The 22224-nt window shown below is 41.1% G+C and overlaps 2 protein-coding genes across 4 annotated transcripts; one reads left to right on the forward strand and one right to left on the reverse strand.

The window, feature by feature from the left end:
* Positions 1 to 129: 129 nt before the first annotated feature.
* On the reverse strand, positions 130 to 18358 carry skiv2l (SKI2 homolog, superkiller viralicidic activity 2-like). Of its 3 annotated transcripts, none has more exons than XM_031295922.2 (29): positions 18340 to 18358; positions 17663 to 17781; positions 13934 to 14055; positions 13312 to 13429; positions 12658 to 12772; positions 12454 to 12528; positions 12277 to 12330; positions 11904 to 12067; positions 10998 to 11153; positions 10665 to 10810; positions 9968 to 10114; positions 9793 to 9877; positions 9573 to 9679; positions 9302 to 9448; positions 9120 to 9216; positions 8820 to 9032; positions 7659 to 7769; positions 7378 to 7489; positions 7143 to 7261; positions 6409 to 6540; positions 6044 to 6181; positions 5860 to 5964; positions 4852 to 4990; positions 4601 to 4727; positions 3912 to 4122; positions 2548 to 2658; positions 2111 to 2329; positions 1410 to 1550; positions 130 to 580 (listed from the first exon to the last, which is right to left on the reverse strand). In XM_031295922.2, exons 2-29 carry the CDS (start codon positions 17732 to 17734, stop codon positions 380 to 382), a joined length of 3684 nt encoding a protein of 1227 aa, XP_031151782.1. In that variant the 5' UTR covers positions 17735 to 17781; positions 18340 to 18358; the 3' UTR covers positions 130 to 379. The 3 variants fall into 3 exon arrangements, with proteins under 3 accessions (XP_031151782.1, XP_031151781.1, XP_035847552.1); XM_031295921.2 differs by lacking the exon at positions 18340 to 18358 and adding an exon at positions 18143 to 18254; XM_035991659.1 differs by lacking the exons at positions 130 to 580; positions 18340 to 18358 and adding exons at positions 1176 to 1252; positions 18143 to 18254 and having other exon boundaries at positions 1290 to 1550.
* Positions 18297 to 22171, forward strand: nelfe (negative elongation factor complex member E). Its single transcript, XM_031295927.2, has 11 exons — positions 18297 to 18510; positions 18780 to 18865; positions 19058 to 19127; positions 19252 to 19397; positions 19504 to 19578; positions 19939 to 19976; positions 20069 to 20346; positions 20529 to 20673; positions 20832 to 20886; positions 21887 to 21989; positions 22091 to 22171. The coding sequence occupies exons 2-11, from the start codon at positions 18791 to 18793 to the stop codon at positions 22165 to 22167; spliced, it is 1062 nt and encodes a 353-aa protein (XP_031151787.1). The 5' UTR covers positions 18297 to 18510; positions 18780 to 18790; the 3' UTR covers positions 22168 to 22171.
* The last annotated feature ends 53 nt before the right edge of the window (positions 22172 to 22224 follow it).

A 22224-nucleotide genomic window follows, 5' to 3' on the forward strand; every position in this document is an offset into this window, starting at 1 on the left:
CCTCGAGGTGTTTACAGGATGTCAGAATAGCCAGGAGAATACACTGGATATGACGCATGCAACCAAACATTTGCAAACATCTCCTATCATTTTAATTTCTACAAATATCCGAGACAAACAAACATCATGTCATTTTGAAATACAGATTTTATTACTGTACAATACATTACAATCCAGATTTCATTCCCACAGTCTGTACTTTGGTCTGTTGGTTAAAATCATTCCCTTTTTAATGGTCAGGAGTTTTCATGTAAACATCAACATGTCTTATAGGCACATAGAGCAATTGTTAACATAAACCATCTCTTTACCTCCCCCACTTGTATCCCCATCTTCCTCACACCTTTTGAACAAAGAAACACATTCATTCACCCTTCTCTCAGTGGGTGTAGAGGGAGGCGGTGAAGACGATGTCCCTGCGGATGGCCAAGGAGGCTTTCTCCATCTTGCTCCCCAGGACGGAGTCTCCCACAATGCGGGCGGCCTGTCGCACCTCCTTCAGCACCTCGTCCAGGCGCTGGATGCAGCGGACCACCGTGCCCTCCTGGACGTCCGTCAGCTGGGCGATCTCTGCGAACGGCTGTGATGGGACAGCAGGAGCGAGACAGGAGGAGGATGGATTCCAGAGAAGGTGAGACATGACATGGTGAGATGGTGAATGATGCAACAAGCAGGGAAAGAGTTCAGAAGGAAATACATAGTCTGTCTCTTTTCATTTAGTAAAATCTGCTGCAGTGTATTTTAAAAAGTATTTTAAACAATCAAACCAAACCAAGCTAATAATAAATAAATAATCAGATGGACAAAACTAACCTGAACTCTTGCTTTGACATCTCATACAGTATAATACAAAAATCAATTTAAATATATCAATTGGAGAAAATAATGAGCAGATTATTTGATTATAAAAACAATTGTTAGTTGCTGTTTTAATCTTAATAGATTATCTGATTAATGACCTCTGACAATGTGCCTTTTCATGAACACTTGTTATAATCAGTGTTCTTGTTAGCTGGATTCTGCATGCTTCGTTATAAGGCCACAAAATGAAAAATGAGGTAGGCATGTCTCAAGTTAAAGGTTGTCTGTAGCCTTTTGCCAGCTTGCTTGAGATCTCAGGAAGAGGTGGAGTTAAGTGACTTTTGAACTGGTTTGGCCGGTATTTTTTTTAATAATAAGAACAAACAGCACAGCTTATATTTACACCTAGCAGAGATCTTGAACACAACACAAGAAACATTTAATAGTAAATCTACTTTTACTTTTAAATTTAAAAGTAAAACTAGTACTTATCTTGATATGTAAATATGGTTTAGTGCCGTGAGTTCTCATCCAGACACAAATAGCAGTATAATACCAGGTGTAAATGGGGTCAAAAGCAAGTGCAACAACAAAGAGTAAAACCTCACCATGCCTCTGGCCCAGCAGTACACCACCTCGGTCAGGCCAAACTTGAACTGGCCAACAAACTCCTCAGCTGTCTGTGGTATCCCACAATCCCTCTGCAGCTCTCCGATACGCTTGGCCACCGACAGCACCCGATCGATGCCCTGTAAGAAAAAGACAAAGAGACACAGAGAGAGAGAGAGAGAGAGAGAGAGAGAGAGAGAGAGAGAGAGAGAGATAGTGAACATATGGGAAAGAGTAAGTTATGCTTGAAAGAGATTTTAGTATTACAAGCGGCCCTTAAATGCATCACTTGCTTCTATGTGACGTTCAAGAAATCTGTTTTACAAACCATGCCATGGCGCGTCTGCTCTCCTATTGCAGGTCTACAAAGCTCGGTTCATCACTAATTCAGGCCCTCATAAAGCACTTTCATGTATCAGGGGACGTTCACAACACACATTGACACAGCAGAGGGTAGTTTGACAGAGTCAGACGAGAGTAAATTAATAACTGAGCGAGTGACTGGGATGAGTCAGGTGAAGTGCCCTTATTGTCCTTTCTGCAGGGAGAGAATGTAAAATGTGATAGCAAGAGCGAGTGTGAGTCACCCATGGAGGAGGCAAAGTCTGTACAGTATGTCAGTACACACACATCATGACTGTCACTTAAATATCTGTGCTTTTCATGAGATACAAGCACGAATGAACCACTTCCTCCTTACCTCCTTTAGTGTGCTGGTAATGTGCGGCTCCACCTGTGTGTTCTGTGTGAAGACCAAACAGGACAACAGAGCGGCGCTGTCCTCGGGCGCCAGCGGGCTCAGGACGTTCTCAAACAGCAGCTCGGTCAGCAGCAGCTCGTGGCTGCTGATCTGACAGGCTACGCGGCCTTTCAGCTGCACCGCCCCGCTGCTGTCGACGTACTGGAGGGACTGCAGCACCTGAGGCAGAGAAGCGGGGAAATAAACCTCTCAGTGCGTTTGTTTAGTCAGGATCAATCGAGCTGAATCGGGCTGCAATTAAAAAACTATTCCTCCTTGAAATGGCAAAACACCCTTTAAAAAGTAAAAGTTTGTAGGCCAGACTAAATCATATCTCGAAAATAAAAACGCCCTGGCAGAAACAGGTCAGGACAGTGAGTCAAATGTCTGATCCAAACCTTGATCCTCTGGTGGTATTCAGGCAGGAGAGACAGAGACTGGTCCGACACCAGGAAAAGCAGCCGGTCCAGCTCCTCCTGCACACTCATCCTCTCCTTAACAAGAGCAAACTGAGACACACACACACACACACACACACACACACACACACACGTTACTTAACTTGAGTATACAACAGTACTGCAGCACTTGACCTGATTTTAGTGCAACAAAATAACCAAGACAGGAAAACATTGCCTATTGTACAAAAACCCACATAGGCCAATTACTGTATACTAACAGCTTGCATTGTAAAGCATACTGCATTAACCACCGCTTTATAATACCCGCTATGGTTCATAAAGACACAAGAAAGTGTGAATCTACAGTGATGAGAGGAGACAGTGATACTACAAGTAAGCTTGTTATCTTGCAAAGTAATTAAAGCTTGTGTGTGTGTGTGTGTGTGTGTGTGTGTGAGAGAAAGTAAAATAGTTTAAACGACACACAGTGAGACAGTGATGAGCTGCAGCTATGAGCCTATATATGGGTAATTATAGAAACAGCCGGCTCAGATTCTTATCTCCTCAACGAAGCTGCCAGGAAGACAGGATACGCAAACACAAAAGCAGAACTATTGTGGTGGAGTTTGATGTTATTATTTTGAAACTAGATGAGAAATGATGAAAGTATAAAAGGAAACTGAAGCTGGGAGAAATAAAGGGGGCATCAGAATTGGGCCAATTGTTAAGTGTCTTATGTAAGAGTATGATGTTATTAGCTGCATAAATATAGCCTAGAAATCTAGACGCACCCTAGCGGCAGCAAATTTAATTTGCAGCCAGGGGGGTCTAGGCACTCTCCGTTGGCTTGCGAGCTGGAAAAACCAAACTCTAGTCAGGCCAATCACATCGTGTATAGAGTCGGTGGGCGGGCTTATGGCTGCTGCTGCTGGGAACAGCGGTCTTCTGGAAGACTTGGTGTTAAGCTTTTCTTTGAGAAAAGAACGGCACTGAAGTCATTCTTAAAAAAGGAAGATGTGTTCGGAGTTTTGCCGACCGGATAGGGCAAAAGTTTAATCTATCAACTAGCGTTGCTCTGCTTGGTTGTAGCGCTATCCTATTGCGTGCAGAGGAAATTTGAAAGACAACCGTTTATTCCGCCCCTCGGATTGAGCCCTATCAATGGTGAGTTCCCAGACCCAACATCTTGATGTGGGTCTGGCTTGTCAGGCTAGCATAAATATGCAATTGCGGCACAAAATAATGTAATGTCTTTAATAAAGAAACAGTGAAATGAAACACTTGCCTCATCATTTATCTGATGAAAAAGGAACTTAAAAAGAGTGCTCTCTCAGCAGTTAAATACATCAACCAACACACACCTGCTCTGCGAAGGTGGGCGAGTGGATGCAGTTGAACTCTCTGAGGATGTCTTGCAGCACACGGACTCTCATGGAGTCCTCCACCACATCGACGCTCTTCAACTGGAGGTCGTTCACGGGGTCGAGGGTCGCTATGCCGCTGGAGTTGGCCTCGGCCAATCGCAGGAGCTCCTGGGTTGCCGTGGAGATGGCTTGGCCGGGAGGGTCAAGCCTGAAGCACGAGAGGGTGAGGGCTTTTATTTTGCATATGGGCTGGCTTATGTTTGTTGGACTTTAAAGCCTTAAGATGCACTTGGAAGGGCTTTTCTTGTAAACAAACAGTGCATGCTATGTTTCTTGGGTCTTTACTGCCCCCAACTGTCAGTCAGCAGAATAGCGTAAAACCCAGAGAAATAGAATGAGAGTAGAACGGGCATTCACATTCAAATCAACATAGCATGATGGTCAGAGCGGTGGCTACGTTTATGTGCACCGTTGCCATTGCAAAGAACTATGACCATTGTAGTGGGCTAACTAGTCTGTTCTACTCTCATTCTATTTCTATGGGGAAAGGTCACACACACACACACACACACACACACACACACACACACACACACACACACACACACACACACACACACACACACACACACACACACACACACACACACACACACACACACACACACACACACACACACACCTACCTGAATCGCGGCTGTTGCCTCTTGTTGTAGTTGTCGATGATCCTGTCTGGAATCACTTTGAGGGTTTTTACTGTGATGGCTGAGATGTCCTGAAGCTTCAACTTCTGCACTGTGTGGCTGCAAGGGCCTGACAAAAACAAAAGGAGCAAGGGAACCATCATACATGCTTACACTTCTGTTACACTCACTGCAAATGACTCTGTGAAAGCCTCATGAAAATGACTGAAGCGTAAACGTACGTCATGTCTAACCTTCAGGTATAAAGAGAGCTGTGTTGTAGAAGTGAGGGAAAGTGTTGTTGTTTTCTTTTCCTTCCCCTTCTCTTTCCTCGTTGCCCTTCTCACAGATGATGAGAGCTGTGAAGGTGCGATTTACAGAGTCACTGGACACCTGGCATTGAGAGAGGACAGGAGTAGATATCAAGAGATGGGTGTGGGAATCAGGAACATGTTTTTTTCCATGTGTGGGCTTCCACTGGGTGCTCCTGTTTCCTCCCACAGTTTGAAAACATGCAGGTTGGGTGACATCGAAACTCTGAACTTCCTGCGGGTGTGAATGTCTGAGTGTGTCAGCCCTGCGACAGACTGGTGATCCATCCAGCTTAAGTGTCGCCTGCCCACTGCATGCTGGGATCGGCTCCAGTCCTACACAACCCCACTGAGCATCCTGGGTGCCTACTAAAGTGACTTACATAGTTTTACATTAGTTTCTTTCTTTTCTTATGTGTAGAGACTTATGTGATTGTTTGTTGACTGTACCAAATTACCTTAAGAAAATCTTTACTACACTTTCTGTCCCGAACATGTATCCCTTTTGCCAATAGTATGTTCCTCATCTATTTGCTCTTCTTTAATTTAAAGTTTCTCAACTCAACGTTTTAGGCAGCCATCTCAGCCAGGTCTCCCTTGCAAAAGAGGTTTGCAACCTCAATGGGATTTAGCTAGATACATAAAGATTAAATAAATAAATCAACCAATAGCTAGAAATTCCTCAGAACATCAGCACTCTAGTTTATTTTACACCACTTGACAGACAGTATGACAGTCTGTTAACTTGAAATGCCCCTATCAAAAAAAAAAAAATGTATTTTAATGCTTGGATTTAGAACAGCAGGCCTTAGGCCCACTTTGCAGGGTTTTAGAAAGCAGTTAAGATTGATATGTGTACAGCGTGATGAGTCTTAGAGAGTGTTCATGTCTTTGTCTGCTGCTACTCTTCAAGTGACCATGAAAAACACACACATTAACACACACACCTACCTGTAGGATAACTCCCAAGGCGTTAAGATGCTGCTTGTTGTTCACCAGCACAACTCGACCCACAGACAGAGCTTTCAGCCCGTTGACAGACTCCAGAATGGCGCGCTAAAACCAGAGACAGCAGTGAGGAAATTTAGCAAGCAGCAGATTAAAGCTGTACGAATATGAACTTTGTCGTGTTTACCTGGAGGGCCTCAGTGGTGGTTCGTAGCTCCGTCACGGTGTGGTAGTAGGGCAACATGTCGGACAGCTGGCCTTCTGTGTCCAGAGGAGGCAGAGAAGACACCATTTTCTTCAGCTCGCTGATCCTCTTCTCATGGGCCTACAGCAGGCGGAAAAAGAGAAGGATGAGAAGAAGAGGCGAGGAAAGGAAGAGCTTTTATAACAGAATTGTCAGTTGTCGTGACTCAGGGAAGATGCAAGAGAGAGGAGCGAGGAGAACATTACTTTTTGAAACTGCATGTAATGTTTCTATGTTGTCTACCTTTTACGTTTGCCGTATATAGCATTTACGATCAAATCTGTTGTTTTTCTGCAGGTGTACATTACCTGAGTGTCCCTATGGCTTTCAGAAAAGCTCCTCCTCATCATGTCGGTCACGCGGAGGGCTTCGACTCGCAGCAGGTTAAGGATCATCGTGTAGGTCAGTCTGAACTGGGACTGGAGTGTGGTGGGCTTACCCTGAGCCAGACAAAAAGGATGATGTCAGTAAAAGAAAAGTCAGTGTACAACTAAGTGGTAAGATTTTCCATATATATCACCGTTAAGGCAATCTCTGAAACCATTGCTCGGAATCCATTTCAGGATCAAGTCATTGTTGGTTTTGGTATTTTCATGGGATTTGTTGACAAAAAGGAAACTATTGAAAATCAACTAGACTTATCCTTTACTGCCAGCAATTTAATTTGCCTTTATATTTAAATCCATATAAAGTTTGCCAATGTAAACATACATACCTTGACAATAATTGGGAAAGAAAAAAGCACTTTTAGTCAAGAAGATAAAGCTCCTGGTTGAGAGGAAGGAGAATTATTTCTGTTGACGAGCACATTAAATCAAAAGATTTCTCTCAAAGTGGAAGTGAGTTAAAGAGCCCACCCAACTGTGCTGTCAAATATTAAATGACTAACTCAGCGTGTAACACTTTACCTTGAAACACTGCCAAAATATACAGGAGGCTTTGCTTTTAAAAGATTATACATATCTTGCAATATTGACCTTTAGAAGGAGATTTAATACCACACCAAATGATATATAAACTGCTGTTTAAACATGGACCTTACCAGCATCATCACACGCAGATCTGACATCTCCTGAACTCCGGCTTTACACAGAATGATGACAGTGCCTGTGGCGTCCAGACCTCTCCTGCCTGCTCTGCCCGCCATCTGAATATACTCACCTGAACCAAGAACAAATAAAATATTTTTGTTTTCCCCTTAACTTTGACTCATCCTCAGAGATAAACGAGCTCAGATGAAAGAGAGGAAACGAAGACAGAGATGGAGAGCGCCAAACCTGGCAGCAGATTTCTAAAGCCGGTCCCGTCGTGTTTCCTGATGCTGTCAAACACCACAGTCCTGGCAGGCATGTTTACTCCCATTGCAAATGTCTCTGTGGCAAACAGCACCTGAGAGATGCAGGAGTATTGTTTTAACCATCTGTGGGCTAACGTGTATTTGCAGATTATTCTTGAAATAACAGATACATAGTGTTTCTATCTTTTTGACAGTACCACACTTGAAATTTAAAAAGGTTTATATATCTTCTCTCCTTATTAATGAACCATTCAGACTCACCTTCACGAGACCTCGGGAGAAGAGCATCTCAATGACCTCCTTTAGAATCGGCAGGATCCCGCTATGATGGACCGCTATTCCCCTCTTCAACAGGTCCCTCATGACCAAGATCTAAACATGGCATTTGTATGTGTTACAATCACATATTGTGGTTGACTTTATTGTTAATAGAGCATTAAGACTTAACTTCATACAGATACATCTAGGGTTGGGTGTGCCATTTGACTCAGATTTGACTTTAAATGAAAAAAAGAAGCTATTTTTAGCTATGTGCTTTGAAATATATTTTATGTGTTTTCTATGTGTATATGCTTTTTTGGAGATTGTGTTATCTGTTGCAGCCTATGCTTCAACATTGATGGTTGTTTTAAACGATTGCTTGTTTGCCCATTACAGAGATTACTATTACTGTACACAATTCATATATTCATTTGGCCGAAATCAGATTCTGGTGTGAGATATTGACACTCCCTTGGATACAGGACATGATTGCAAAACACAAACTTTAAAATGTCATAATAATATCAATATTCTTTAAAACTTAAGCTGTGGGTTTTTGTGTCCACCATCTCCTGATGGAAGTAGTGCTAAATGATCCACTGTGTTCACCAGCTCGTCACAAACTCTGTCTGTCTGTCATCTAATGCTAGGCAGGTAGTGTAGAGTGGGTTTTATAGCTGTTTTTTAAGTTATAAGAGCTCTTGTTCAGAGGTTTTAGAGCTTTTTAGCTGAAAACAATGCTGATAAGAGCTGTGAGACTGAACCAAAACAGTAAATCCAAATAATGAGCTGAAAGAAACTAAAATGCTGAGGGGAGTCAAGTAATAATTCTGTGTGGTTTTGTTACTACGAACCACCCCTTTCACATAACACATTGAATATGATCCATTCTTGATATAAAAATATTGATTTGCGCAGCTTTAAACCGCAGTGGGCAAGCAATGGTACATTAGTTGCCCGGTGCAGTGTATGTACCGTCAAAATAGAGAATATTTTTCCTAGCCTTCCCTTGTGATCGATACATTGTATCTAGGGGAGCTGTCTGAGCCAAATGACCATTAAATATTAATAGTAAAAGGAAATTCACCATCCCTTCAGGATGCCGCCTATAATAAAAACCTGAGGCGAGAAAATCTGAGGGCTAAGCCGGCCGTTCATTACCTGAGGCAGCTGTCGATCTCCTCCTCGGAGGCGACTCAGGCTCTTCTGGAAGAAAGAGTGGATCTCGGCCTTCTCTATGGAGGTGGTCATGTCCATGGAGTCCAGCGAGCGGGCGTTGTCGTCACATCGTGTCCGAGAGAACGTGAACGCAACCACAGGCGTCTGCTGCCGCTGGGACAGGAAGTGCAGGAGAGTGAGCCACACCGATCGGTCCTGTAGGGAAAAAATGCAGAGAGGGATGAGAATATGAAGCAAGATGTTGTAAGAGAAAAATCAAGGAAAAGAAAGGAAAGGAGTTACCTGACTAGCTGAGGTGTTGTGAGAAGTACTCTTCGTGCCAAAGGATTGGGCATGTTTGCTGGTGCGCTCCTTTTTGGCATCGACAGCTGCGTAGTACCTGAACAACAAACATAGCTTTCTTTATGAGAAATCGCTTTCTGGACTAAAATAATTGGGAGTACCGCAAAACTTTCTTCTTGTACCCTTTAGTGAGGAAGTTTCCTGTAGCATCCATCAGCAGGAACATCTCTTTCTGAGTCTTGGTGCTGTTTCCAGTGTACAGATAATGCTCCAAAGGCACAGGTCTCTTCATTGTGCTGATCACGTAAATATGCTTCTTCTTTATACGACTAGGAATTTTAAAAAAAATGTATGCGTGGAGTGAGGGAAATGTTCAAAGGATACAAAATGCAATAAATATTAGAAGATGTGCTCTTATTTTGATAAATACTCTCTTGTATTGAGTGCACCTACCCGATCCAGTCGCTAAACTCCAGAGCATTTGGAACTGTGGCGCTAAGGAGAATGATACTGACGTGATCGGGGAGCATAATCAAAACCTCCTCCCACACAACCCCTCTCTGAGGAAAAACCAAGGGATGGTAATAGAAAAGAGGAAAAACCATTAGTCTTGACTTAAACAGTAAAATGAGATCAATGAAAAATACAGAAAGCAGTTGGGGTCGTTCCTGACCTCAGCATCGTTGATGTAGTGAACCTCGTCAAAGATCACCCACTCCAAGTCTCTGATGACCTCTGATCCGTTGTAAAGCATGGACCTGGAAGAGAGCAAGAGCAAGAAATCTAACAAGCTCTTTCGGTTTTATTAAAAACATGAATTTATAATCTAAAACAAACAGCCAGAGTACCGGAGGATCTCAGTGGTCATGATGAGGCATGAAGATTCAGGACTAAGCTGCACGTCGCCCGTCAGAAGTCCAACATCTCCAAAGGTGTTTTTAAAGTCTCTGAACTTCTGATTGGACAGGGCTTTGATGGGAGAGGTGTAGATGGTCCTATCAAAACACCAGATTAGAAAGAGGATCAGAATAGAATATGCACATACAGAAAATATATTAAAATAAACACAAAAGAAGAAAGAAATGTTTATACTGTTAAGATACTTGTTAGTCCTTTTTAATATATACTACATTCCTCACTGTTGGTGGTAAAAATATTTTATCTCTACGTAGAAAACAAGTAGAACAACATGCAGAGAAAGCATAAGCACTCCACAATGACATGCATAAACTTTATTTGAATGAGCTGATATGTTCCATGCCTTCATTGGAGCTTGATAGAAAGCATGCTGATGCTAAAGTTTCTCTAATTTGGTCATTTTTCATGTTTTTGGACATGTTGAATGATTACCTGCTCATCTGTGAAATTATCCAAGCTCTTTATCTCATAAGTCTCTTTCAACATATCCAGTAAAAACTTTAAACACAAACTTCAATATTACTAGAAGTGTGTTAAGCTTAGCTGTGCACGCACGCGCACACGCACACGCACACACAAAGACACAGTGAGGGCAGAGAAAACTGATTTGTGCCAACAAATACACACCTTGTCATGTGTTTCTGTGAGAGAGCGATGGCGTATTCGGCCACCACTGTTTTGCCAGCTGATGTGTGTGCGGCTACAAACACAGAGTCGTGAGCCTCCAGTCTCAGCACAGCCTGTTTCTGGAAGACATCCAGCTCAAACGGCCACTGGAGCAGAGGAGGGGCAGAGAGACAGATCACTTATCACAGGATGATCAGCAGATTTTCATGTTGGATTCATCACATATACAGAGACAACAAATACATATGGTGGGAACGTGTGATGTTTTGAAGACTGAATATAAAGAAAAATACATTATACCATTTTTAACTGGATGATTTCTAGAATACTAACCTTGAAAGCTGGGTTGGGGATGCGTTTATAGAAATCATCGCAGGGTGAAGTTATGTTGACAGGGACGGCCCATTTCTTATTTTCCTCGGAGTTCCCTTTTGGCTTTGATTTGTCATCCTTTCCTTTCTCTGAGGGAGTCGAGGATGACACAACATCCTGAAGACAGAGGAGGAGAACCAGATTTCAGTGCAGTTCATGTTTAGCCAGATGGAATAGCATAGTTAGTTGGAACTTAGCATAGCATAATTGGAACTTGGAATTGAGATTGTATCTATAACAGTACTACTGTGGTTTGGAAAAGACAGGGCTGCATTACTTTGTGATTGAGTTTCGGTTTGAAAAATGAACCAGTCGACATATTACTCATACTGCATATTTTTCCTACATGTAGAATACCTGCAGTGATTGAAAACAGTCGAGAGACACTACGATGATTCAAATGACAAACAGATTTCTGCATTACACTTTCATCTCATCATGTAAACGTATACAATAAAGGTTAACCATACATGTTCTGATAAATCTGATCATTTTAAGTCAAAAATACACTACAAATATGTCAAACATCTGTACATTTTGATTAATGCACACAGGCATGCTGGCATGTAGTCTTTATTAGCATGACAAAGACATACAGTGTTTTATTTCCAATGTTTTTATGGACTTTATTTTCATCTTTTTCTTTTCTTCAGTAAGTTTAAAAAAAACATGCATTTGATGACCACGATAGTGATAACTCAAACACCAGCAGTCCTGCGTGGATCCAGATCTGTTTTCAAAACTGTTCAATTTAACATAACACCAAACTAAATATATATTTAATATCTGAAGGAAGAAATGTTCACAGTTAACCATTTTAGTGTTGAGTATCATTTCAGAGAGGAGAAAACAAACAAACTGCAGTACCTTGATGCCCAGGTCTTCAAGGCTGTTTGTTCTGGGTAGTTTGGGAGCTTCTTTACTTCCTTTGCCTTCCTCTTTCTCCTCTGCCTCAGGTTGCAAGTAAGTGATGTCATTCAATGTGGACAGGAGGGACATGAGGTTGACCTCTGCCTTTGCAATCTTGGCATCTTCAGGATACAAAAAATAAATAAATAAATAAATAATTAAATAGAAATAAATATATATATATATATATATATATATATATATATATATATATATATATATATATATATATATATATATATATATATAGTAAATAATTAAATAATTAATAATATCATTTAATTTAATTTATATCATTATTATTTTTGCATTATAAATGAAAATATCTAACCTTTGTCAGTGAAGTCCATCCCCACTTTAAGTCCAGGTGGGATTCTGAGTAAATCTTCGAGGGAAGAAAAAAAAATGACAAATTCAACCATAAAGAGCTGAAATAACTAAGTATTTTAAAAAAAAGCTAAAAAATATAAGTATTTTGCAACACTGTAAGTCAAAGTTTAAAAATCACCATTCTCAAAGTCTATATCCTCCTCCAGCTCCGATTTCTTCTGGATTTGGTCCAGAGTAAGCTCCTCCATTCCTCCTGTGAAGAACACCATCACAACAGATATATTGTTAGATAATAAAGACACAGTGAAAACACCTGACTTGCAACTAAAGGAAGACTACGTAAATGACTGAAGAGAAAACGCTTTGAATGAATCTATCTCACCGGGGAGGAAGGGGTAGTTGGTGTTGCTTCCTCGAAGGCTCTCTGAAGGAGGCCCAGGTTGGCGTTGTAATGAAAGCGAGTTCTTTGCTGACAGGCTTGTGTTCTCCAGTAACACCTAAAGATGAATTAACGACAAAACAGACCCCAAAAAGTAGCTGAATTGGACGGATTCATGGATGGATTCTTCAATAATACAGTTATACCACATGTTCGTCTCAGTAGGCTCATTTCTAACAGTTTTTAAAAAAGGATGGCATGATTAAGGGTGCAACTAACAATTTATTTTATTATTTCAATATTATTATATTAGTCCTTTGGTCTATACAATATCAGAAAATAGTAAAACATGCCCACCACAATTTTCCAAAGCGCAAGTTTACATACTGAAATTCCTTTTTTCATCTAACAGACAGTCCAAAACAAAGATATGCAGTTTACTAAGGTGGAAAACAAAAAAATATTCACATCTGAGAAACTGGAGCAAGTGCATTTTCATAATTTTTGCTTAACAAAATTAATAAAACCATTACTTGATTCTCATAACTGGTGCAGATTAATATTCTGTTGATCGACTCTGGATGACATTATTCTTTATAAACAGTTAAACTAATAACAGTACAATGGGAAGAGCGGGCCAGTGTGTTTGTGAGCTACCTCTGTGAAGTCCAGCAGCATCCCTGTGGTTGGATCTCGGACAACAGAGACACCGGAGTGAAGTGAAGATGGAGTGCAGTTGATTAGAGAATCAACATTAACTTTTCTCTGAGTCACCCTGGTAAAGACGACGACACAACAGTTACATCTTCCTCAGATACATATGGTTGTTCCTATAAATCCTATAAACAATATTTGCCTAATCTGCTTATTTTCTACTCCTTGTATTTATTTTGTTTTTGTGTTGAATTGTTAATTTTATATTTGTATCCTTTATGTATTTATTTTGTTTTGTGTCAGCACTAGGAAAGTGTTTATTTAAAATGTGTCTGAATAATCCTATAATGGATGGGCCGTGTACGCGTCCAGACACGAAAATATCAGCTCATGAATCATATCTTATTCTTCTTTAAGTCTCATTTTTATTTCATACACTGGCTACTTTGATGTATTCATCTCTAAGGCAACATTTCTGGAAAAGCAGGGAATTCAAATTCAATCAAAGGGTTAATATACGGTTTTATCAAATGTGTACAAAAATCAATTATACACATACAGTATATGCACATTACATTTTAGCAAACTGCACCAACTCTAAAGCACATGCGTAAGGAATACGTACTTGAGAAACTTCTGGAAGGCAAAGTCTGTGTCGTGAATTGGAAGCCAGGCCGCGTCCCGCAAAAACTGTTTCTCTACTTCTGTCTCCAGGCTAAGGCTGGTGGGAGGAAGCCCATGAGGCAGCTGAGGACGGGAAAGATAACATCACATGTTCAGCTACTTATTAGTTAGTGAGCCAGCAGATGCATACCATGTAACTGTTAAATCCCAGGTTTGATTCCTATATCACATATTAATTCCTGTCATTTTCCCTCATGATTACTGTCAACTATCTACTAAAGTCTATCTATTCAAAAGAATGTATTCATCTATAAAATGTCACAAAAATAATACAAAAACGAAATTAATAATAATGTATACGTGAATATAGTAGGTGTAATTTTTTTTACACATCAACACATTTATTTATAACCACACATTTTGGTTACTTTAATATTAATATTAATAATATTAAGTTGAATTTAACTGATAGCAATATTTACTGAAGTACACATACGGCATAATGTATTTTGTTCTCCTCTACTTGTGTATTGTAAACTTGTATCTATATATTGTTCTGGTAATGTTCTGTTTTTGTTACCTGTCTTGGAACTACAGATGTAAATTAGCATCTTTTTTTAAGATTATGTTTTGGGGCTTTTCCCTTTATTTCATAGCAGTGGATAGACAGAAAAGTATGGGAGAGAGATGGGGGATGACACGCAGCAAAGGGCCACAGGTCGGACACAAACCCGGGCCGCTGCAAAAGACTCAGCCTACATGGGGCACACGCTCTTACTGGGTGAGCTAGAGGTCACCCCTACATCTTGTATTTTATACTGATGTTAATTAAAGGTGCACTATGAGTTCCTGCATGGTCACTTCTGTTGACATTCCAAGTAAATTCCAAACAAAACAGGGGCCCGTTTCAGGAAGGAGGTTTAACAAACTCTGAGTCTAACCCTGATCTCTGAGTTGATTTACCCTGAGATGGGAAACTTTTCGGTTCCAGAACAGCTGATATGATATATGAGTTGGTTCAATCAACTCAGAGTATGTTCACGCGCGTGCACCACCACAATAAAAAGGCAGCATGAATGGAGCCATGATACTACGATTCACCATGGTAACAACCACAAACAGTCGGCGGAAATACTCATGCGCACATACAGCGAGTTTGAACGTGTATTTCATTAAAAAAGCAATCACAGCAGCTGCTGCAAAAGAGAGAGAATTTGCGTGGGAGAAAATTGCTGCTAGAGTAAATGCGCATATTCCAATATAGTGTATTAATATCATATTTAATTATACGTATAATATTACTGGTGAAATGGTATTGAACCCATAATCTATTTCATTTAGGTGCAATCCTGCGTGCGAAAAAGTACTAGGCCTACTAATCCCATTCTGAGGCTGCAGCACCATCATTAACAGAATTATAATTCATAATCTTTTATTTCGAAGGGTTTACATCATTCACCTACAATCCTGTGGAACTCCTTTTTAATGGCTCTTACTGGTTTGTGTCCAGGGAACACTACAAAAATGTTTAAAACACGTTTCAGAGCGAGTCACTCTTCTGACGGCGCTTTGCTATACAGTGGGTTTACTAAAATGCATCACCAATGTTGTAAAGAAAACTGCCGTTTGCAAAAAAAATGTAATGTGACACAAATAATCTGCTGGGATGTAAGAGCATGTCCACGATGGGCGACGTTAGTGATATGAGGACTGATAAGGTTATATAGGCTAACTGATAGACTGGGAAGAAAAACGATACCGCTCAAATAGGTAGTTATCTGGAAATTAAAATGCGTCGGGGCCTCAATATCATCTCCCGACGTATGTTTAACATCCTGCGAAGTAATACAGCTTCTTCATCAACGGGACCATCGACAAAAGGAAATGCCATGTTTTGAGAAAAAAAACGTTTTATAGTCTTAGTCTTATTAGTCGTTTTATAGTAACATGGTTAATAAACAGACTGAATGAATGAATGAGGAAATGAAAGAGGGCTGTGTCAGCAGGCTGGGCTGGTGTCAGAGGGAGAAGACTGAGAGAAACTCAATGTTTCTTGAAGAAAACCTGCTCCCGACCAGGTTAGGTTCACAGACTCAGTTACCATAGTAACTGACTCTGAGGTTAAGTTACCTTTCTTTCTGAAACAGAAAACCCAGAGTTTCCCTCATCGTAGGGTTAACAAACTCAGAGTTTTCACTAAACCTGCTTTTTGAAACGGACCCCAGAGCAAACGCGCCCCTCCCCCCATGTTTCCGTAACTCCCATGACTAATGGCGTTTTTCCATTACATGGTACCTGCTCGACTCGCCTCGACTCTACTCGCTTCGACTCGGCACACTGTGCGTCCGTTTTCCATTGCAGATTTTAGTACCGCCTCAGCGTGGCTGGTCGTCTTGCCGGCTCGACGCACACACCAGCGCACAAGTATAAACATCAGGCCACTTGAGCTTGTTTTAAAGTTCTGTGGAGGCTCCACGCAGAGCTTTCGCCGTAGCCTATGTAATATGTGGCCTGATGTATACATCTGTCAGCTGGTGTGTGCGTCGAGCCAGCATGTGTGTGTGTACGTAGGATACGGCGAAAGCTCTGCCTGGACTGGAGCCTCCGCAGAACTGAAACAAGCGGCGCCGCAGTAAACTGCCGTGACCTAACACGACACACACACAGAACGTGGAAGGTGTGTTGTTGTTGCCAGAAGACACATTTTGTTTCAGAAGAAGCTGGAGGCAGCAAAAAAAAAAAACACAGCTGGCTAAACTGTTTAAAAATAGCGGGCATTGTTCAGGACACCCCCCTCGGTCGCTTTCATGGCACCTTTTCGGCTCGCCTCAGCTCGCTTGGAACCTCGACTGAGGAGGTACTAAAAAAAGTACCTGTTAGCAGGTACCAGGTACTTTTTCATAATGGAAAACCAAAAAAGGCGAGTAGAGTCGAGGCGAGTCGATCAGGTACCATGTAATGGAAAAGCGTCATAACTGACTAACTGTCACTAACCCCCACCTCCTCCAGTAATCATCTTGTCGGTGATTGGCTGGAGTGGTTTGTTGTATTTTGGTGCACAGCCTGTGTCCCTAGTGTTTGTTTGACGTTTACGACCTCTGTGTTGTCTCCCGAGACCGGGCTTTTTCACAGTTTATTCAGGGGGCAGGCAGCTAGCGGATCAAGGAGAGATGCCTACGATTTGAGACAAAAATGAAATCGCGCTGAACTCATAGTGCACCTTTAATGTGCTCTGTCCTTATCAAAAAAAAGACTGGAGGTATGAAAGCTCAGCAGTGGTAGAAAAAGCATTCAGATGCTTTAAATAAAAATAACAATAAAACAATATTAAAATACACCACTACAAGTTAAATCCCTGCACTGAAAAACGTATGAAAGTAAAGCACGCAAGTATTATCTGCCTAATGTACTTAAAGTATCAAAAGTAAAAGTACTCCTTATGCAGAAAAAAATGCCTCTGTAAAAATGTATTACATTACTGGATTATTAATAGATATTTTTTAATGTTAGTCAAGATGCAGCAGTTTTATCTACTTTGCATACTATCCTCATCATAACATGAGCTAATTATATGTTTTGGACTAGTAACTACAGCTGTCAGATGAATGTATTAAAAAAGTACAATATCCCCCTCTTCGAAGTGTGAGTATACAAAGTTAAGTAAGTACGAATTGAACTCAATTGTACAGTATTTGTGTAAATGTACACAGTCATCCTGCTGCATACTCACTGTGCTCTGTGGAGGTAAAGGCTGGTTAGGTATGGGGTGTGTGATGAGCTCAAACCTGCCAGAGCATCCCATCTCCAGCAGGGACAGCGGCAGGTCCACGGGGCCCGCGGGGGGCACATCTGCAGAGGGGAGCGAGAAACAACACAAAGAGTATGAATGGTCCAAACAAATACAATAAGGCTAATAATGCATGGTGGATAACAGGAAGATGCGGCCAATGCTAACTTCACTTGTCTTTATGGGTTGTTTTTCCCCCAAGAAAGACAGAATAGACACAAATACAGCGACTGGGTAATTCGTTAAATGACATATAAATATATAAGCCATGAGACTGCTGAATGGAGCACTGATTGACAAATACCCTATTAGCCACATCATCACACAAGCTACACCAGTAAGGCGTGTTTAGCAAGATGAAACGCGTTTCAATATAAACATTAATATGCAAGCTGGCTACACATTTAATAAGCCACATCTTACTCATTCTGTCCATGTCCCCACTCCCAAGCTCCCAAGTGAAAGCTAAAAGTTGCCACCAACTAGTTCCTGCTGTCGCCCCGGAAGTTGCCAAAATTGATAAGCGGAATTGGCTACTGAACTAGCTAAACTAGCTAAGCTAGCAACGATAGAAACAAAATGAAAGCTAAACTGTAAACACGTCACCCGTTTTGACAAACCTGTCTCCAACCATGTCTACAACATGTAATTCGTTGTTATATCCCGGATTTATGTCGTTTTGTGTGCGTTGCTAAATGATTTGCTAGTATTTTTGTTGCAACTGTGACCAGCAGCGTTTACGTCATATTTACGCGTCGGTGTTTTTGTTGAGACACCGCCGTTTGAATTTGGTGAGTGAATGAATTTGATAAAAGCAAATAACTGTTATACTAGTTTTAAAAGAAAACAAGAATGTTTTTTTTTTATTATTCTGGCAAGCTAGTAGTTTTTCTATGTGGTCTGGATGGGCTAACTACATTTATATTCTCGGAAGAAAGTCGGGTTTTGGTTACCTAGGCTAGCAGCTGTGATCGGGAGTAAATACGCGAATTTGTTAATGGCTATTTTGTGTTACTACAGTATTTGTTACCAGCTGTTAATGCAGTTGTCTATGTTGTAGCTGCTGCCATCATGGCGGTGTTTCCAAATTCACTGACGGAGGAAGAGGAGGCTCTGCAAAAGAAATATGCTAAACTCAAGAAAAAGGTAAATAAAAGAACGCTTGCTTTCACATCCTTTAATACCATGAAAATGTAAGGCTTGCATTTTTTTTTAATGAAGACGTGAATGTTTAAAAATATCACATCTGTTTCAATGACAAGTGTTGAATGTTTGTATGGAGTGAGTAACTCAAAGGACCACATTGAAACATTTTCATTTGTTCCACTGTCTTTTCAGAAAAAGGCGCTGCTTGCCTTGAAGAAGCAGAGTTCAACTAACCAGACAAACCAGAGTGGCTTGAAACGGAGTAAGTGCATTTGACTGCATTTAAAGTTATTTGTGTGCTTCAGCGTTTGTCTTTTCTAAACTAACTAAAACTAAAATACACCTTGTGTTTACTCGCCGCCGCCTAACACTTTCCTTCATGGCAGCTTTGTCGGACCAGCCTGTCGTTGACACTGCAACGGCAACAGAGCAAGCAAAGATGCTGATCAAGACGGGTGCTATCAGCGCCATCAAATCAGAGAACAAGAACTCGGGCTTTAAACGCTCTCGAATGCTGGAAATTAAACTCAAGGTGAGCTGTTATTCCTTAGACAGAGTTGTTTCGGCTGATGTTCAGCTGTTTTCTTGCTTTGCTTTGTTTGATAATTTGTTTAATTGTTGCTTTTTATCTGCCGCAGGACCCTGAGAAAGGCTCAGTTCCTGCTTTCTTACCATTCCAAAGGAGTGTCTCTACAGATGAAGAACAACCTGAGGTATAGTGGATATAAAACATGATAAAAAAATCATGGCTGCTGCATCAAGTCATGACATTTAGAATATTGTTGGAAAAAAATACTAATGCAGTGTTTACATCTTGCTTTGGCAGCCGATTGTGATTGGGTTGCGACACATTCAGCTAGTGTTTTCTACTTTAAATGCCTTATGTAGAATTTCTGTCAAACGTGACTCCTAGTGGTAGTGTTAAAAAAGCACATATGCAATATTATGCACAACACAAGGTCTGAAAATGAATAGAGGTGGAGGAAAAAGCTGTAGTGCTCTAAGTTGCATTTAAACAGAAAACAGAATTGTAACAGCTTATTTTGATGTGATCATATTTGTGCTTCTCCTAGTCTGGGAAAAGAGCCAACAGGAAGTCTCTGTATGAAAGGTAATGTCTTAAAAACCACGATGAACAAGCAAAAACAACGACAGTAAGTATCTGTGGGTGTTACATAATTTTTACCCGTGTGCCCCCTGCAGCTTTGTCAGCTCAAACGACAGATATCGGGATGAGGAGGACGGAGGCGGCATGTCATCCAGCCGCGAGATGGACAGAGACAGAGAGCGAGAACGAGAACTGGATAGAGAGCGGGACAGAGACCGGGATAAAGAGAGGGAGAGGGAGAAGGATAGAGACAGAGGCAAGGAAAGAGACAGGGAACGGGACAGAGAAAGAGACCAAAGCAGAGAAAGAGAACGAGACCGCGACAGGGAACGAGACAGAGAAAGAGACAGAGAAAGAGATGGACCGTTCAGACGTGAGTAACCAACCAAGGAAAAAATCCATCCATAGGAAAGGCAGAAATGCAGTTCATCAGTTGACGAGAATGCAGTGCAGAGCCATGCTATAGTGTGGATGCATTGTGGTTGTGAAATGGCATGCTGGGACACATAAAGGACACAAATGATTTTTCTCTGTCCCCCATGTTTTCATTCTCAGGGTCAGATTCATACCCAGAGCGGAGAGGGGTACGGAAGGGGAATACGGTGTATGTTTACGGCTCTGGGCTCGGCGAGGACAACCTGCGCTCTGCTTTTTCTCAACATGGAAACATCATCGACCTCTCTATGGACAACCCACGCAAGTATGGAACCATTTAACAACTCCGTGTGTACATAGTGGGCATCTCTACCTACTGTTTTTAAATGTGTTGCTGTCTTTTTACATATACCATACGGTCTTCTCCTGCGTTTTATTCTATGATACAGTTCTGACTTTTTTCCTTCTTGATTTTCTTTCTAGTTGTGCATTTATCACTTTTGAGAAGATGGAGTCTGCAGACCAGGCTGTAGCTGAGGTTGGTGTTATTCCATATAGGAAAAAACGGACAATTATACATATGATCTTTTTCCTCTGGTAATAATACCACAAGTTCCAAAACACAGCAACAAACAAACAGGAATCAGCAAAGACATTTTTAAGGTAAATATACATGGGGCGACCTCTAGCTCACCCAGTAGAGTGTGCACCGCGTGTTGGCTGAGAACTTGACAGAGGCCTGGGTTTGAATCCGACCCGATCCTTTGCTGCATGTCGTCCCCCCTCTCTCTCCCCTTTCCTGTCTTTAAACTATCCTATCAATTAAAGGCCATAAAAACCCCCAAAATAACAGACATATGTGTAATATCAGCAACTCAGCCGAACATTAAAACAATAAGTAGAATATTCATGAATACGTGTTTTACAGCATGAAGTGTAGTGCAACGTAGGTGTGGATTTTAGAGTAAACAAATTTTTATGTGTAAGAGACTGCCCAATATAATATAATAATTAGCGGAGGGAATTTGCTCAGTTGTCAATGGACGATGGATTTATTACTTATTACTAGACCTAAGTATGATGGTTGTCTACAGGCGGGGAGATTGTAACCTGGTAACCATGGCGTTGTATGTGAACCGCCTCCTTCATCTTTCTCTGGGCGTCTACAGACTAATAGTGATTTTTAAACTATGGGCAACAACCCAAAATGGGTCAAACTTATTCAGGAAATGTAATACCGGTAGTAATGTTTTGTGAGACGCAAGATAATTTACTTCATTTAATTAATGATTTTGCCTTTATTAGTAGGCTAATGTAATTATGGTTGTTAATTAGCAATTACACATTTAAGAACCCTTACACCACGACTATTATACTATAATTCATTGAAATTACTTTCCCATGGACAAGAAGGAACTTCATGTCCTAGTAATTTTTTTACATTTATTTTACGTCTAATAAAATCTAGTCTAGCTTGCTCCTGTAGACTGTATACCAAGCTGACGACACTCTAAACTCACCTCGCTGTTGTCTCACAGTTGAATGGAGCCACAGTGGGAGACGTTCACATCAAAGTCAGCATCGCCAGGAAGCAGCCCATGCTGGATGCTGCCACTGGCAAATCTGTCTGGGCTTCACTGGGTAAACACAGCGCTCTTATTGTCTGTTTAGACGTTGATCAGACCCTCTGTGTGTCTGCACAACGTGGATTCACCTTCAACAATGTCTCTTTTCTTTCACAGCTGTGCAGAACAGCACAAAAGGCTCCTACAGGGACAAGAGGAACCAAGTCGTGTACAGTGAAGATTTCCTGCGATGAAGAAAAAAAAAAAAAAAACTTTTGTTTTTTTATTTTGGCATATAGCTTTTCATGTTT

The sequence above is a fragment of the Sander lucioperca genome, chromosome 14 (genome assembly GCF_008315115.2).
Source record: "Sander lucioperca isolate FBNREF2018 chromosome 14, SLUC_FBN_1.2, whole genome shotgun sequence".
NCBI classification, from domain to species: Eukaryota; Metazoa; Chordata; class Actinopteri; order Perciformes; family Percidae; genus Sander; species Sander lucioperca.

What these genes read in the sequence shown, in the direction of transcription:
- nelfe (XM_031295927.2), top strand. Translation starts at nt 18,791, where the DNA reads ATGGCGGTGTTTCCAAATTCACTGACGGAGGAAGAGGAGGCTCTGCAA. An exon ending in CCAGAGTGGCTTGAAACGGA is followed by an intron (nt 19,128 to 19,251) that starts GTAAGTGCATTT and finishes CCTTCATGGCAG; the next exon opens with CTTTGTCGGACCAGCCTGTC. An exon ending in ATCTGTCTGGGCTTCACTGG is followed by an intron (nt 21,990 to 22,090) that starts GTAAACACAGCG and finishes TTTCTTTCACAG; the next exon opens with CTGTGCAGAACAGCACAAAA.
- skiv2l (XM_031295921.2), bottom strand. An exon ending in ACTACATCAACGATGCTGAG is followed by an intron (nt 9,680 to 9,792) that starts GTCAGGAACGAC and finishes GTTTTTCCTCAG; the next exon opens with AGAGGGGTTGTGTGGGAGGA. An exon ending in AGGCAACAGCCGCGATTCAG is followed by an intron (nt 4,123 to 4,600) that starts GTAGGTGTGTGT and finishes CTCGTGCTTCAG; the next exon opens with GCTTGACCCTCCCGGCCAAG.